The sequence below is a fragment of the Panulirus ornatus genome, chromosome 12, assembly GCF_036320965.1.
Source record: "Panulirus ornatus isolate Po-2019 chromosome 12, ASM3632096v1, whole genome shotgun sequence".
In the NCBI taxonomy this organism is placed as follows: Eukaryota; Metazoa; Arthropoda; class Malacostraca; order Decapoda; family Palinuridae; genus Panulirus; species Panulirus ornatus.
The window spans coordinates 44,810,881-44,828,613 of NC_092235.1; the positions used below are offsets into that span (position 1 = coordinate 44,810,881).

Below are 17,733 nucleotides of genomic sequence, written 5' to 3' on the forward strand. Positions count from 1 at the left end.
CAGCGGCGTCCTGTGAGGGTCACGGGCCGGGGGAATACTGCCGGGTAGATAGACGGGAACCAAGACGAAAGCTGTTCCGGCAGGGAGGGTGTGAACGGCGCCAGGGTTGTGCCAACTGGTATGGCAACGTCACCAGTGTATGGCAGGAACTCGCTGCTTGACAAACGTTTAAGGTTTGTGTATATATATATATATATATATATATATATATATATATATATATATATATATATATGTATATATATATATATATATATATATATATATATATATATATATATATATATATATTCTTTTCTCTTTCATACTATTCGCCATTTCGCCTTTGAGGGAATATCCTCACCTGGCCCCCATCTCTGTTTCTTCTTTTGGAAAATTGAAAAAAAAAAAAAAAGAGAGGGTAGGATTTTCAGACCCCCGCTCCCTCCCCTTTTAGTCGCCTTCTACGACACGCAGGGAATACGTGGGAAGTATTCTTTCTCCCCTATCCCCAGGGATAATTTTTTTTTTTTTTTTTTGCTTTGTCGCTGTCTCCCGCGTTTGCGAGGTAGCGCAAGGAAACAGACGAAAGAAATGGCCGAACCCACCCCCATACACAATGTATATACATACACGTCCACACACGCAAATATACATAACTATACATCTCAATGTACACATATATATACACACACAGACACATACATATATACCCATGCACACAATTCACACTGTCTGCCTTTATTCATTCCCATCGCCACCTCGCCACACATGGAATACCATCCCCCTCCCCCCTCATGTGTGCGAGGTAGCACTAGGAAAAGACAACAAAGGCCCCATTCGTTCACACTCAGTCTCTAGCTGTCATGCAATAATGCCCGAAACCACAGCTCCCTTTCCACATCCAGGCCCCACACAACTTTCCATGGTTTACCCCAGACGCTTCACATGCCCTGATTCAATCCACTGACAGCACGTCAACCCCGGTATACCACATCGATCCAATTCACTCTATTCCTTGCCCTCCTTTCACCCTCCTCTATGTTCAGGCCCCGATCACACAAAATCTTTTTCACTCCATCTTTCCACCTCCAATTTGGTCTCCCACTTCTCCTCGTTCCCTCCACCTCCGACACATATATCCTCTTGGTCAATCTTTCCTCACTCATTCTCTCCATGTGCCCAAACCATTTCAAAACACCCTCTTCTGCTCTCTCAACCACGCTCTTTTTATTTTCACACATCTCTCTTACCCTTACATTACTTACTCGATCAAACCACCTCACACCACACATTGTCTTCAAACATCTCATTTCCAGCACATCTACCCTCCTGCGCACAACTCTATCCATAGCCGACGCCTTGCAACCATACAACATTGTTGGAACCACTATTCCTTCAAACATACCCACTTTTGCTTTCCGAGATAATGTTCTCGACTTTCACACATTCTTCAAGGCTCCCAAGATTTTCGCCCCCTCCCCCACTCTATGATTCACTTTCGCTTCTATGGTTCCATCCGCTGCCAGATCCACTCCCAGACATCTAAAACACTTTACTTCCTCCAGTTTTTCTCCGTTCAAACTTACCTCCCAATCGACTTGACCCTTAAACCTACTGTACCTAATAACCTTGCTCTTATTCACATTTACTCTTAACTTTCTTCTTTCACACACTTTACCAAACTCAGTCACCAGCTTCTGCAGTTTCTCACATGAATCAGCCACCAGCGCTGTATCATCAGCGAACAACAACTGACTCACTTCCCAAGCTCCCTCATCCACAACATCATACTTGCCCCTCTTTCCAAAACTCTTGCATTCACCTCCCTAACAACCCCATCCATAAACAAAGTAAACAACCATGGAGACATCACACACCCCTGCCGCAAACCTACATTCACTGAGAACCAATCACTTTCCTCTCTTCCTACACGTACACATGCCTTACATCCTCGATAAAAACTTTTAACTGCTTCTAACAACTTGCCTCCCACACCATATATTCTTAATACCTTCCACAGAGCATCTCTATCAACTCTATCATATGCCTTCTCCAGATCCATAAATGCTACATACAAATCCATTTGCTTTTCTAAGTATTTCTCACATACATTCTTCAAAGCAAACACCTGATCCACACATCCTCTACCACTTCTGAAACCACACTGCTCTTCCCCAATCTGATGCTCTGTACATGCCTTCACCCTCTCAGTCAATACCCTCCCATATAAGTTACCAGGAATACTCAACAAACTATATATATATATATATATATATATATATATATATATATATATATAACTATATGTGTGTGTGTGTGTGTGTAGCTACATCATTAATGGAAAGTCACCCTCGGCGAGGTTGTATTATCGTCGGTGGACGAAAAGTAGTGTCATAAAAGAACTACTCGTTACCACTGAGTGCGTCCATTCCCTGCTCCCGATTCAAGTGCTGCTTTGAAGCTACAGGAGACCCATATAAAAGGGTCTTGGGGTTGTATGTTTGATTTTGTAAATAGTCCAACTCTCTACCTCCCAGTGTGCCTCCTTGTTTTATGGAAACCGCAGCGCTCAGGAAGGTAGCAGTTAGTGTTCTACTTGCTTGAGATAGTGTTGCATGTTTGAGGTATGTCATAGTGGTGTGGTGTGACTGTGAGATTACATGCATGTGAGAGGACTTTGACACTTTGGTCCTCAGGAGGTGATGGAAGGTCTTGAAGGAAAAGATTGAAGGTGGGTGGAGGAAGGAGTGGGCCATCCTACCCACAGCTTGGGGATTTTTTAAGAATGAAACCTTTGTGAATGATTGTGATTTGATGGCCATCTTTGAGGTTGGTTAACTATTTGTCATTACTGTGGAGGTTGGTTTCGAGTATATATTGTGTGAGATAGTGTTGGGAAGTGTCAGATGGATTGTTCGCAAACATTGCTACTGATACTGTGCGGGAGGGGGGTGATGGGTTTTAAAGCGGTCAAGGATGTGTTGTGTGAGATCTGTTTGCAGTGTATGTATTAGTGGAAGGATTGTCTCCAAAGCTGTGCTGTGTGGGTGAGAGTGGGGCATTTTGGGCGATTTTGTTATGGATCAATTTTTTAAGGTATTTGGATGCTTATGTTGGTTAAATATGACGGCAAGAGACAGAGGAGTTGGCTGGCGTGGACTGTTTCGGGTTGGCTGTCATTTAAGTTGTTTCCAGATGTTTGGAATTTTGTTGTGTTGCCAAGAGCGCATGCAGACAGGGTCAAAATTCATTAGTCGAATTAATTCGTTAATTTCAACTGAAGTTTATCGACTGAATTGCTTAAATAGCTAGAAGTTGTTGATTAACTGACCCAAGTTGATTAACTCAACGAAAAGTTGATTAACTGACTTAATTAATTGTTTAAGATCAGCGAAAAGTTGTTGATTAACAGATCCAAATTACTCAATTGCTTTATCAGCGAAATTTTGAAGATTGACTTACCCAACCTTGAATGCTTCATGGACTTTACGGACCTCCATGGTGTAGCGGTTAGCCCAAGGTCGAAGTACGAATCTTGGTTTGCAGCAGTCGGTCCACATTCAACCCAGCTGTTCATCCACCCGTAGGGGTTGATCGATGAAATAGGTATCTGGTTCAGGCTAGGATATATATATATATATATATATATATATATATATATATATATATATATAGATAGATAGATAGATAGATAGATAGATAGATAGATATAGATATTATGGCTTCAGTTGCCCGTGCCGTCGTAGCTAATATAAAAAAAGAAAAAAAACGCTTGGAACGTAACCTGCCGAAGTATTTGATTTATCGATAAGGTCTTGCAAGGGACATGTTTGTTGTACTTACGGTTTGAGTATCAGTGAGAATGAACGGTTGTTGAGTGGTAATTTGTGTGTGGATTTTATGGAGGTTTTTTTAAGCCTCCTGTTTAGGGATGAGCTTTTTTTTTTGGCTAATTTGGTAGTGTTTCATGAGTATGCGTTTGTGTTCTTTAGATAAAGGGATGTTGCTAGGTTAGACCAGAAGTGCTTCGTTTGCAGGCGCAGCGATAGTGAGGATTTTCGTTACTAATCGCGAGGTTTTGATGTTCTCAAGACTTGAGCTTCATCGTGTTCAGGAAGGAGAGGTCAGTTTGCTCTCTGGTGATGAGGTTCGTGTTGGTGATGTGCACTGATTTGTTGTGTCGTCTCTCGATGGTGAGTGGATTCGTGTAAACATATGTGACGCCTACAACTTGTTAGTTATATTGGTTTCTTCTGTCCTTCAGGCCTGTCCTGTATGCTCCCTTGGTTGGTGGTGTTGATGAAGCGTGGGGGTGACACGGTTTAGGGAGGGAAATAACCGAGGTAAAGTTCTGGAGGCTGGATTTTATGTTCTGTTTGAATGCTGGTCAGTCTGCTTTACTCTAGTTTGTGTGCTTTATTGATGGCTGTTTGAGTTCTGCCAGTTAGTTGAGGAGTTATCAGGATCGGTAAGTGGGCAGAGGAGAGTTCGTATAGTATGTGTGAATATGTGTGTATGTTACGGGGAGAGGGTTTTGCACCCGTGTTTCTCCGTCTCTCTGCCGTGTGTGTATGCACCATATCTTCCCTCCCATGAGAATATATATATATATATATCTTAGCCTGAGCCAGGTACCCAGTCTATCGACCAACCTCTACGGGTGCATGAACAGCTGGGTTCATTGTGGACCGTCTGCGACAACCAGGATTCGAAGTTTTCCCCCAGAGCCTGGACGGCGCGTGAATGCGTCACGATCAGCAACGCTAACCGCTACACCATCCCTGCCCGCTGTCCGCAGTGTGTTGTAGAAGGCGCCTTAGAGGGATGGTAGCAGGTGCTGGAAATCCTTCCCTTCTGTATTACTTTCCAAACGAAGGAACAAATGAAGGACCCAAGTGAGGTTTTCCCTCATTGGACATTGTGACTCTGTGTGTGTGTGTGTGTGTGTGTGTGTGTGTGTGTGTGTGTGTGTGTGTGTGTAATTTATCGTAGTCTGTTTATGATTCTTTATTATTTTAGAAAAATTGATATAATCTCCGTTGAGGGAAGACTCCCCAGCCGTCGACTGACAGGGAGCTAGGTACAGCTTCTGTCAAACTGACACACACACACACACACACACACTGAGGCAGGCGTTGAGGGAGGCACACTCTGGAACACTGGGTCGTTATGATGAGGCTTTCTCTCATGTTGACGTGTATGTATGTGCCTTTGAGGGAGACAGACTGGCAAATTTTAACGAACCCCTGCGTTCAGGGAGATGGGCTCTCCAGTGTCGTCGACACGGGTGTTGAGAGAGGCAGACTCCGAAGTCATCACACTCTAACTTTGATGACTGATGGACAGAAACCAGTTGAAAAAGACCTTTTTCCAGCCTTTGAGGAAGAGTTGTATCTGTCAACACACAGTCTTTAGGACGGTGGAGTTGTGAGGACAGGAAGGTGGGTGAGGGTGTGTTGTGGGCTTAGGTGGGCATGTGTGTGTGTGTCGCTGATTTTTAACACAGTGACCCTGATACCATTGCCTCTTCGCATTTAGTGGGACATTGTTCATTATTTTTGTTAGCAGTTATGGCCGATTTCATGAGCAGTGAAGTACCATCCTTCTGTCAAAGCTGACACAACATGACGAAGTTGTAGTTGTCATGGAACGCGCTGAACCGAATAGGTAAGAAGACCAGGGGAAGTGTGGTTTTTTTTTTTTTTTTTTTTTTTTTTTATACTTTGTCGCTGTCTCCCGCGTTTGCGAGGTAGCGCAAGGAAACAGACGAAAGAAATGGCCCAACCCCCCCCCCCCCATACACATGTATATACATACATCCACACACGCAAATATACATATCTACACAGCTTTCCATGGTTTACCCCAGACGCTTCACATGCCTTGATTCAATCCACTGACAGCACGTCAACCCCGGTATACCACATCGCTCCAATTCACTCTCTTCCTTGCCCTCCTTTCACCCTCCTGCATGTTCAGGCCCCGATCACACAAAATCTTTTTCACTCCATCTTTCCACCTCCAATTTGGTCTCCCTCTTCTCCTCGTTCCCTCCACCTCGGACACATATATCCTCTTGGTCAATCTTTCCTCACTCATTCTCTCCATGTGCCCAAACCACTTCAAAACACCCTCTTCTGCTCTCTCAACCACGCTCTTTTTATTTCCACACATCTCTCTTACCCTTACGTTACTCACTCGATCAAACCACCTCACACCACACATTGTCCTCAAACATCTCATTTCCAGCACATCCATCCTCCTGCGCACAACTCTATCCATAGCCCACGCCTCGCAACCATACAACATTGTTGGAACCACTATTCCTTCAAACATACCCATTTTTGCTTTCCGAGATAATGTTCTCGACTTCCACACATTCTTCAAGGCCCCCAGAATTTTCGCCCCCTCTCCCACCCTATGATCCACTTCCGCTTCCATGGTTCCATCCGCTGCCAGATCCACTCCCAGATATCTAAAACACTTCACTTCCTCCAGTTTTTCTCCATTCAAACTCACCTCCCAATTGACTTGACCCTCAACCCTACTGTACCTAATAACCTTGCTCTTATTCACATTTACTCTTAACTTTCTTCTTCCACACACTTTACCAAGCTCAGTCACCAGCTTCTGCAGTTTCTCACATGAATCAGCCACCAGCGCTGTATCATCAGCGAACAACAACTGACTCACTTCCCAAGCTCTCTCATCCCCAGCAGACTTCATACTTGCCCCTCTTTCCAAAACTCTTGCATTTACCTCCCTAACAACCCCATCCATAAACAAATTAAACAACCATGGAGACATCACACACCCCTGCCGCAAACCTACATTCACTGAGAACCAATCACTTTCCTCTCTTCCTACACGTACACATGCCTTACATCCTCGATAAAAACTTTTCACTGCTTCTTGTTTGACATAATTTACGTCTGTAAATCTGATGAAAATCGGAACATCTAATTTGGGCGAATGATATTTAGTTTACGAAATACAATTCTGATGAAGAAAATCAAATATTGGTGAAAGAAAAGATTTTGGAAGAGATGGGCCAGCGAGGGTGTCTGGTGCGGGACTTTAATTCGATTTAAGTTCTGATTCCTGCCGCAGGTTGGGCCGCCAGGGGCGTGGCTCCTGCTGATGCCGCCCGTGTTGTAGTTGTTGTTGATGCTCTTACCTCTGTAATTGCGATACCTTTTGTGGTTGTAGCAGTTGTTTGATGTTTTTGCTGTACCGGTGATGGATGCCGTAGCTGCTTCTGTTCTTACTGTAGCTGTTGTTGCTGTAGCTGCTGCTGTTCTTGTTGTAGCTATTGTTGCTGTAGCTGCTACTGTTCTTGTTGTAGCTGTTGTTGCTGTAGCTGCTACTGTTCTTGTTGTAGCTGTTGTTGCTGTAGCTGCTACTGTTCTTGTTGTAGCTGTTGTTGCTGTAGCTGCTACTGGTCTTGTTGTAGCTACTGTTGCTGCAGCTTCTGCTGTTCTGACTCCTATTGCACTTGTTGTTGCTGATATTTATGTAGCTGATTTTGGTATATCTGTTGTTGAATGTTGGCGGGGTAGCATTTTTTGCCGCTGGTTTAAGCAACGCAGCTGCCTCTGTTGTGGTTCCCGTTGCTGGATTGTAACTTTGAAGGCGTTAGATGGCGGTGTTCATGATGGTGCTCTTCATCGTTACGTCTCCGCTGGAGTAGAGGAGTGTGGCCGTCGTCAGCTAGCCGGACTGCTCCCGCACTCCTCCGTCTCTGTGGTCCTGCAAGCATACGTCAGCTGTACCTCCTCACCCTCCCTGCCAGTCAGTAAACGAGGGACCAAAGCTTTGTGTAGCGACACACACCCGCCCGAGGTAGTGTTAGTGGTGTCGGAGGAGTACTCGAAGGCCAGTTGGTGAAGACGCAGGAGAGCGCAGAGAACCGAACAATTTTGCCGTCGTAAGGGCGTAGTTGCACAGCGTAATCATCTAGCGTTGTGGCGTTCAGGTCCCTGCAGCGCCGTATGGGAAGGTCATGCCCATGTTCACCGACCACCTCGGAACATTGGGGTTGGGTCTCAAAAAACGATGTTTTCCTTTTCTGTGGACCCTTCATGCACATGGCAGTAAGTGCGTTGATACATTGTCTTACCGTCTTACAATGAGAAAGAAAACGAGAACCTCCAACGCTCAGTGTCTGGCAGGGTAACTCAAGGATTATATTTCGTTTCAACGTAGGATGATGTATGATTCCGCCTTCCTATCATGTGTATGAAATGCTTACTGTATAGCAGCAGTATTGTAAAATTGTGTTTCTGTGAGTCTATTGTATTGGTTGCTGCCGCTCCGTATCTGCCGGCCGCGTACATCTCTGTGACACTCCTGTGGAGAGCATACACAACCCTCGACGTCGTCTGCTTTGTGCAGTACGATCTGCTCTGTGCAGTACGGTCTGCTCTGTGCAGTACGGTCTGCTCAGTGCAGTACGATCTGCTCAGTGCAGTACGGTCTGCTCTGTGCAGTACGGTCTGCTCTGTGCAGTACGGTCTGCTCTGTGCAGTACGGTCTGCTTCCAGTGCCAGTCTTGTTGGGTACGCGATCCTTCAAGCACCATTGTCGACCAGTGACAAATTTTGATCGAGGGGCATCCAGTAATGTGCTGCCTGATGAAATATGGGAAAAGAAAAATATCACCAACTGGTAAAAAGAAATGTGTGCCTTGATCGATTTCCTTAACTGTTGTTAAAGATCAATAAATTCAGACATTTCCTCCCTCACAAAATGCGTGTAAGCATTTCGGCCATAACATTATCTTGCTCCAGATACATGAGAAATATACTAACTTTGGTTTGTTGTCGGTAGTTCTCCCCATCTTTATATAGGATTCAGTCATCGGGACCTTGTGTCTGGACCTGTTGTGCACTGCGATCTCACTGTTGCCCTCAGGATGGACAGGAGTGCATGATAAATACGCCGCATCTTGCAGAAAAGGAAAGGAATAGTGATAACGGTTGGGGATGTGTGGGATGGGTGATCACGTCCCGTTCTTATAAGTATTGGTAAAGGAGAAGTCAAGGTGACGCCGTCATCAAGGCCTTGCTCCAGGAGAAGATGGATGTGTGTGTGTGGCGCACTCGTGGGTGTGATTTCCTGGTGGCTCCTGACGTGGGGAGGACGGATAACAGAAGACCTGGTGGTCCTATGACGAGACCATATTATTATTTTCCTAGATTTCAAACTTGTATGAATGGAGACAAGATAGTGCTGCACAGGGATGGAAAAGAAGACAGGAGGACGACATGTAAGGGCCAGGTGAGGCCGAAGTGATTAAGGAGGTCACTCCTTTTTTTTTTTTCTAATTACTCTCATCTTTTGCCTTGAGTTATCCAGGTTGAGTAAGGGTTAAAGCATGACTGTACGACCCTTGGTTATAACGGCCTGGCCTTTGACCTGATCCTGAGGGCTCACGTCAACAGTCTCAGCATCATGCCACAGGGATCGAGAAGTCGTGTTTGAAGGTCGTAACCGCCGTTCACAAGGGTCGTATCGCCGTGCACAAGGACGCACCACTGTCTTCAAGGTTATTACCGTCGTGCGGGAGGTATCTGCCTCCGTGCTCAAAGGACATATTCGAGGGTCGTACCGTCGTACACCAGGGACGTACCGCCGTGCGAGGGGGCCGTGCCGTCGTGCGGAAGGATGTAAAGACGTAAACGTAAGACGGCACGTGCCGTCCTGTCAGCAGCAACCCTACTTGGCTCCTGGAAGGACACGTGTCACAGTGAAGCTCACTGAAAACTCGGCGATACAATGGAAAAATCGATGATAATTGAGGAGGAGCAGTGTTATTGTGGCGGGATGAAAGACGCCATCAGGGCCTGCTGATCAAAGGTGCCCCCCCCCTCCCCCACCCACCTTCCACGACCGCAGGGCCCTCCAAGCACCCTCCCTCCCTCCCTCCCTCCCTCTCTCCCTCCCTCTCTCTGACGTCTCTCATCTCTTTCCTTACATCTTTCCCTCCCTTCTGCCTTGTCGCGTCTCTTGTCCCCAGTTTACTGTGTATTCTCATCTCGTAATCTTTTGTATTCATGAGTGTTTATTCTTTCTGTTATTTAGTCCCTATTTTTGCATTTCGCTTCCTGTTATGTACTTCTCATTTGCTTTTCTCTTTCGTCTGCAAGTTTCTGTTTTCTCCATATTCTGTCTCCTCCGAGCGCCGCTTCTGCCTCCCTCGCTTTCTTACTTATTTTCAGTACGCTTTTCAATATTTTCATCCTGTCGTCTATCTTTTTCAGGCATCAAGTCTTCTTTTTGTTTGACTTCTTTCATAACATTTCTCATATTGCATTCTTTCCTCTCCGTTATTTGATTTTCTTACGCATTTCCACTGCATGCATCCTTGCGTTCCTGTATGTATTTATTTTCTGTTTTGACAACTCGTTAGCCCCTGATGTGTTCACCCTACTCCACCCGTCTCCCACTTACTCTTCGTTTCCCTTCTCAGGCTGTTTTTACTCATTTCTCTTTGTCATATGTCATTTCTTTTCCATCTGTGTCCAATTAATGTGAACCTTTACACGTGTCATCACCCCTCACCCCTCCACCCTTGTATACCTTGCCACCCATCCCCCTCCGCCCACCCTCATCCTTCTCATTAGACCACCTCCTTTCAGTCCTTTGCCCCTCCTTAGCCCTCTACTCCTCCTCAGCTCTCTGCTCCTCCCTAGGTTTCTGCCCCTCCTCAGCCCTCTGTTCCTCCTCAGCCCTCTGTCCTTTCCAAGCCATCTGCTCCCTCCTCAGTCTTCTTCCCCTTCTCAGCCCTTTGCCCCTCCTCAGCTGTCTGCCCCTTTTTAGCCCTCCGTACCTTCTCGCCCGACCTTTGCACAGACCAGAGATGAACCTACCTCAGGGTAATTGACTTTGAATTTGATTTCCTCTGCGGGATCCTTGGTCGTCGCTCTTCGGTGCCACGTCTGGAGCATACGGGTCACAGGCTGGTCTTAGGGGCGGGGGTCGGTCTGGTTGAGGGCGCGGCGGGTAATGGGAAGTCAGTGGGTTCGAAGGGAAGAGGCGGCGGTGTGAGGGGAAGGAGGCGTGGGGCAGGGTGGGACACTCACCTTTAAAGATGTCCTCCATACACTGTGTATAACTGGTAACACTGGTGGTGGTCATCCCTGTGGCAGGTTATTTTCCTCACGGCTGCCGGGGGGTTGCTGTGGGCGCCGGCACCTTACCCACCCTCCGTCCTCTTGCTTGTCCCACTCTCCTGTCTGCTGTGTTCAGTTTCTCCAGGGAATGTCGATCTTTTCTGTCTTCATATTGATGCAGTGTATGTTTATATTGATGTAAGAGCATAGATTGATACGTAAGTGACTAGACTTTTTAGTTATCTATGGCTGTAGTTCTGTAGATACATAACTAGATAAGTAGATAATTGTACGCCTAGGCAGGATTCTTTCTACACAGATGAGAGCCTTAGATACCAGCTTGGCTCTTCCTCAGCCCTCTGCCTCTCCTCACCTCTCTGCCCCTCCTCAGCCCTCTGCTCCTCCTCAGCCCGTCTGCTCTTCCTCAGCCCTGTGCCCCTCCTCACCTCTCTGCCCCTCTTCAGCCCTCTGCTCTTCCTTAGCCCTCTGCTCTTCCTCAGCCCTCTGCACCTCCTCACCTATCTGCTCCTCCTCACCCCTCTGCTTCTGCTCACCTCTCTGCTCTTCCTCAGCCCTCTGCTCTTCCTCACCTCTCTGCTCTTCCTCAGCCCTCTGCTCTTCCTCAGCCCTCTGCTCTTCCTCAGCTCTCTGCCCCTCCTCAGCCCTCTGCTCCTCCTCAGCTCTCTGCCCCTCCTCAGCCCTCTGCCCCTCCTCAGCCCTCTGCTCTTCTAAGTTGATAAGCGTATTAAGATTACATCTGCCATCCTCGCAAACGTGAACCCGTCGTTATAGATGCCCTGACCGTGAGAGTACCCAATAACAGCATCTCTCTTTTTTCTCTCCCTCAGTACTGCGGCTGCAGGTGGTGGAGACGAGGAACGTAGCGTCCGTGTCCTTCCCATCGCCTGGCGAGACGTGGCTGACGACCCCGCCTACGCGTCCAACCAATCCCGCCTCAACGCCCACGGGCCACCCATCCTCCTCCTCCTCCTCCAGCAGCATCTCAGGGGGTTTTGACGCAACGCCCCCCTTCGCTAGCAGGGATGTGCCTCAGGACCTGGAAGCCGAGACGTCCAAGGTGCCCCAGGACACCATTAGGCTTCCCCCAGAGGCCCTGCTGGAGAACTCGGAGAATGGCCTAGTGAAGATGGTGTTCTTTAGCTACGATGGCCTCCACCATCTGCTGCAGCCAGACACTCGCACCTACAGGATCAACGAGGCCAACTTCAAGGTAAGTAAGGAGCGGCACAGGCGAAGGTCTTCCTCCTACAACTTCCCCAAAGTGTTTTGAGCAACTGCAGTAACATGTTCAGTACCCACCAGAATCTTAGCCAACTTGGGCAAGTGTTCCCGCAAACGCAGATTAGCAAGGTGAAACCATATCCCAGGAAAAAAAAAAATGCATCTAGCTGCATACGAAACTTGGATACACACGAATCCTGGGTTCACAAATCAAGGATACTAACGCCAGATGACTCACAGAGCCAATCTTAGCTTAAACACAGATAGTCATCATAGCAGAATTCTGTAGCCCCCTTCTTGTCAATGATACCCTGAAAATGAATGTTTTTACACGTTAAATGTGGCTTTGTAATGTACAAGTTTATTAATCGTTACGAACAAGATGTTCAGGGCAAGGAGAAACTTGTAGGTTAAATAGCCACATTTAAGTGGTAAAAACATGCATTACTAGGCATCATTACCAGCAACGAGGCTACGCAACTCTGCCGCTATAAATATCTGTGTTGAAGTTAAGATTGGTTCTCTGAGTCATCTAGGTTTAGTATCCTGCACTTTTGAACCGTCACGACGCAGCGTGGACACCGCTGGAGATCTGGGTAGCACAGGTTAGTGCGGATGTAAGAATGGGAGTGAACAATAGTGTCCGTAGCGTAGATAGTGTGATAAGGACAGAAATAGACAGGCGCGGATAGATATTGAGACAGCTACACAGGAACCGATGCTATTCACTTCCACAGCTAAAGTATATCAAATGGCCTTTTTGAGTTATGAGGTTTAGCTTGGGTGATGGTGGTCAGGAGTGGGTGGCGTGAGTCGTGCTTGCGGGCGGGTTATTGGACGTGGCCTGTATTCATACGTGACTGTGTTTGCTTAGTGAGAATGTTGTGTGCCGTTGTAAAGGATTCGAGACCGGCCTTGCGCGAGTAAGTCTTTCATCAGTTGGGTGTGATTAGGATCAGTTTATTGTGATTAAATCGTCACAAATTGATTTTGATTACACTTAGTCGAGATTGAGGATATTTTGATTAAAAGCGTGTTGTAATCGTGTTGTAATTAAGGTACGTCACAATTGATGTTAAAATGTCAGGGTATTGTGATATTGTTTCCAAATTAAAGATTAATGTGATTAGAGTGTGATGATGACACTGAAGCGGGAGAGTCTGTGTTCTTATTGAAGTGTTTCTGGCAGGATAGTTAGTGAAATTGTATTATAGTTACACCGTTGTATAAGCGAAGTAATTCATGAGTGAAGTGTTGTAAGCGTCATGATACAGTCTTGTTATAATTGATTTTTCCTTTACCTTATGAGTGTGTTTATTCTCTTTATATTCTTGGTTTCACTTTACACCGTACCATGCAGTGTAAACCTTAAGTATATAATACCTTTAGCGTATGGTGATGTATTTTACATAATACATCGTAAGTATCCAATACTCTCTGCTTCATTACTACGACTGTGTGAATGACGTCACATGTGTGAATATCGTTATGGAGACTATGGAAAACGTGAATGAATGATTTCAATATTGTCTTCGTGAAGGATATTTGACCTTGGTTGCTTCCGATTATTGAGGATGAGGAGTTCCTGCATGAGTGGCAGGGTAATGTTCTCCTCCAGCCCTCCTCCTGCCTTGTGTGTGTGTAATGATAAGGTTTCCTCATCTGATCGGGTGCCGTCCCTCCTGTGCAGGGTGTGAACGAGACTCGGGTCCTCAACTCGCGGGTGCTGTCGGCGTCGCTGGGAGCCGGCCGCCACATCGAGCTGTCGGAGCCGGTGGTGCTCACCTTCACCATGCTACGCACCGTCAACGTCACCAACCCCGCCTGCGTCTTCTGGGACTACACCACCAGGTACGTACGCCTTCCCCTGGCTCATCCCTGTCAACTGACAGTCGAAGCCTTTACTCACTCCACGTCGTCAAACTTTCCACAATCTCCATCCTTCCCTTTCTTCGTTGTCTGCCTCTGTGTCGTGCATCGTTGTCGGACTAAGAGAGAGAAAAAAAAGCATTTTTCTTTGTACAACATATGTGTAACTAGATCGTGACATGAAAGTAGTGTATGTTAACGTGATCTTCAACGATTCGCCACAAAGAAGCGTGTTTGGCTCTGCCTGGTAAGTACGAAAGTGTCGCAGACTCGGAGCACAACAGCTTGTCCTGCATATGTTTTACCGTGTACGTCACATTCTTTATTATAGCGACGGGGATGGCAGGGGCGTATTTGCACTTGTCATAGGCAACTCTTTACTGAAAAGGAGAAAAGCATACCTCCACTGGTGTTTGCAGGCTTTACTCTTAAAGGTAGAAAGGTTATAGGTACAGGGGAAAAACGAAAAGGGCATAATTCCTCACCTTCTCTGTTCTTGGAAACAGATATCATAACAGTTAGTCCTCGCATGGCCAGACTCCTTACAGAAACACTGGGAAGCAGCAGCCAGATACATCCCTCGAGTCCAACCTTGGTGACAGGAACACGCGGAAACAGCTCACCAGATCAGTGTCCGAAACGATACCTGTGAAACAGGAAGAGGGCAGTAACATCACTGTGATCACTGTGGACAGAAAGGAATGGTAGCAGATGAATTCCACCCTAAATGATAGAGAGGTGGAGGAAGAACCACTCCAGATCCTTTGCACTATACACCATATATGGGACAATAAAACCCTTTTAGGCACGAAGTAGTTGCTGACAAGAAAAATCAATACAGCATTTCTACGACACCCACAGCTTATGGGAAACAGACTTTATGATGATGATTATGTGGGGTTCCAGAGTAGGGTGGAGGATATGGTTATGTCCAACATGTTTATGTTATTGCAGAGTTGAACTGTGTTGTTTTGAAATTGAATGGAGGGAAACGAGAGACATTTGAAAGGAGGTATAGAAAGAAATTGCAATTTTTAGCACTGTTGAATTTAACCAGGTTACTGCATCCCCATCCTGAGATGTTGCATACGTCTGAATTGAGAGAGGAGATATGATCAGTTAGAGAAAGAGAACGAGTATTAGAGTGAGGAGGGGAGAGAAATTGAGGTGAAGTGTGAAATCATCAGCGTGATAGCGAATAGGGTTAGAAGATGAAGGGCGATGATACGTATGTGGATAGAAGAAAGAGAGTAGATGGTACGATAGAACTCTGATGGACACCAATCGTAATAGGGTGAGGGAGGGAAGACATTCCATTAACGACTGCTGCAGTGGATCGAGTAAGGAAGTTGTGCATAAGAATGGAGAGAATAAGAAAAGCTAAAGAAAGGAACTTAGTAAGCACAGACTAACGCGGCGCCCTGTCAAACACTTTAGAGATGTCGAGAGTAGCGACAAACGATTCACCAATATCCAAGAGAGAAGAGGACCAAAGGTGAGAAACATAGTAGACTTTGCACCGAGAAAGCCATATTGGTGATCAGAAACAATGGAATATGATTCTACTCGTTTGAGAAAATAGGAGCAAAGGGGAGTTACAAAGACTTTCGGGATAACAAAAGTAAGAGCGACGGGGCGAAGTAGATTGAGAGCAGCGGGACTATGGTTGGAAGGGTAACAGTGGTCTTCTCTCTTAGGGATAGGCAGCACCAAAGCATGCTTTGGAGATAAGGAAAAGTTTAGGCTTTTAAAACAGAAACGAAACAGGCGAGCAAGGATCAAGCTACTTAAGACGGAGGCACACTCCTTAAGAACCCATTTAGGTATGCCGCCTGGGCCATGCGCCTTGCTGTTACAACTGGGAAACGCTGAGAACACCCTTTGTGAGGAAATTGTAGAGAAGTCACAGATTCAATGGGAGGAGATGAGAGACGATTAGGTGCAGAATTAACACAAGGTTACTGGAGGGGAATAAGGCACTGAGTGAATTTGTGAATGAAGAAGTAGCTCTAGATTGATCAGGCCGGAAGAGAAGTGGGAAGATTGAATTGCAGTAGACCAAAGGATTTGTCAGTAAAAGTCAATTCAGCATTTATTTTTTTTCAACGTAAGTGTGATTGACGTTACGAAGAGCATCTTTGCAGTGTTTCGAGCTGAACTGAATTCAGAGTTGGATGTAGGGGTAGGGGAGAGTTTCATGGCCCGATTTGCTCAGTCCATTATGAGACAGCCATCAGAGAAAGAGCTATCAAGTCATGACTGGGAAAAGAAAGATCTGGTACAAGAAGTGACGTAGGACTCCAAGGTAGCCGCTAAAAGGTAAGCACAGCAGGAGACTTCCGTGCCAGGGAAGCAGCGGTGGTCCCAAGAGAAGTAGGCAAAGAAGCTGAGCTCTCCCAGAGTGACTGAGTTGGTGCAGTGGAGTAAGGTGGGCGTGTCCATAAGGGAGCAGGAACGATGTATTCATAGCGGGAGGATCAAGAGGTAATAAAGAGGTTGAGTTATGCTGGAGGAGTAGTGTTGACGGACGGGAACCATACTGGGTGTTTGATTATTTGTTCCAGATCGTTAAGAAGGGAAAAAGGAAAGGGCCTTGGTTCCCTGGGATCATTCACCCTACTATAACATAAAAGATCTTGATGATGCAGTCCTAATTACGGATGACCGACCCCCGACTTCCGATTTTTTGAATTTACGAAGGTGTGATAGCGATACGCATTCAGTAAAAACCGAACTTCGAATTTTGAATTTTGATCTTTTCCCGGGCTGGCGATATGCGGTACGATACTCTCTCATGATGCTGCGCAGCGGCAGTGAGCCGCAGCTTCCAGTCGGCCACGCGATCACAGTGTAAAAAACCGTATTAAATGTGTTGTCGACTTACGATATTTTCAACATACGATGGGTTTATTGGAACGTAACCCCATCGTAAGTCGGGGGTCATGTGTATTAGGTAGTTTGGAAATATATATATTTGACACTTGATTCTGAATCCAGCGTAGCAGACACAAATACTTTCCGAGCTCGTCAGTGAACGGATCGTTTGAATTCTTTTGTCATTTCATAGAGGAAAGGCAACAGGGAAAACTATATATATTTTGTGATGATAACTTACTCAAACGTCATGAGCGACATACGTGTATTAGAGGAAATTATTGTTGTGCAACCGCAGGGTCCCCATTTAGTGAACGTTCAGCACTAAGGCCACACTCAGCAGCAGGAACAGGATGGACTTCTTTGAAGCGTGAAGCTCATTGATGAGACTGCACTCCCTTGCGCCAAGTGGCGATGATACAGCTTCGCCAGAGGTGACTTTTCACATGTGCTGTAACCTCAAAGGTGGAATTCGGTTACATCCAATAGAGGATATATATATATATATATATATATATATATATATATATATATATATATATATATATAGATAGATAGATAGATAGATAGATAGATAGATAGAAAGTTAGAAAATGAGGAAAATGGTGATAGAAGCATCTGGGAAATATGGAGAGATCTCAGTGGGAAGACA

At 45.9% G+C, this 17,733-nt stretch overlaps 1 protein-coding gene across 7 annotated transcripts in view; it reads left to right on the forward strand.

Annotated features, from left to right (window-relative positions):
* LOC139752027 (latrophilin Cirl-like) overlaps window positions 1–17,733 on the forward strand; it is a 406,839-nt gene that overhangs the window by 237,524 nt on the left and 151,582 nt on the right. For all 7 annotated transcript variants that reach the window (XM_071667809.1, XM_071667810.1, XM_071667812.1 and 4 more), the window contains exons 6-7: window positions 11,945–12,327; window positions 14,029–14,189. In XM_071667809.1, the coding sequence (XP_071523910.1) occupies window positions 11,945–12,327; window positions 14,029–14,189 (544 nt within the window). The remainder of the gene's footprint in view (window positions 1–11,944; window positions 12,328–14,028; window positions 14,190–17,733) is intronic.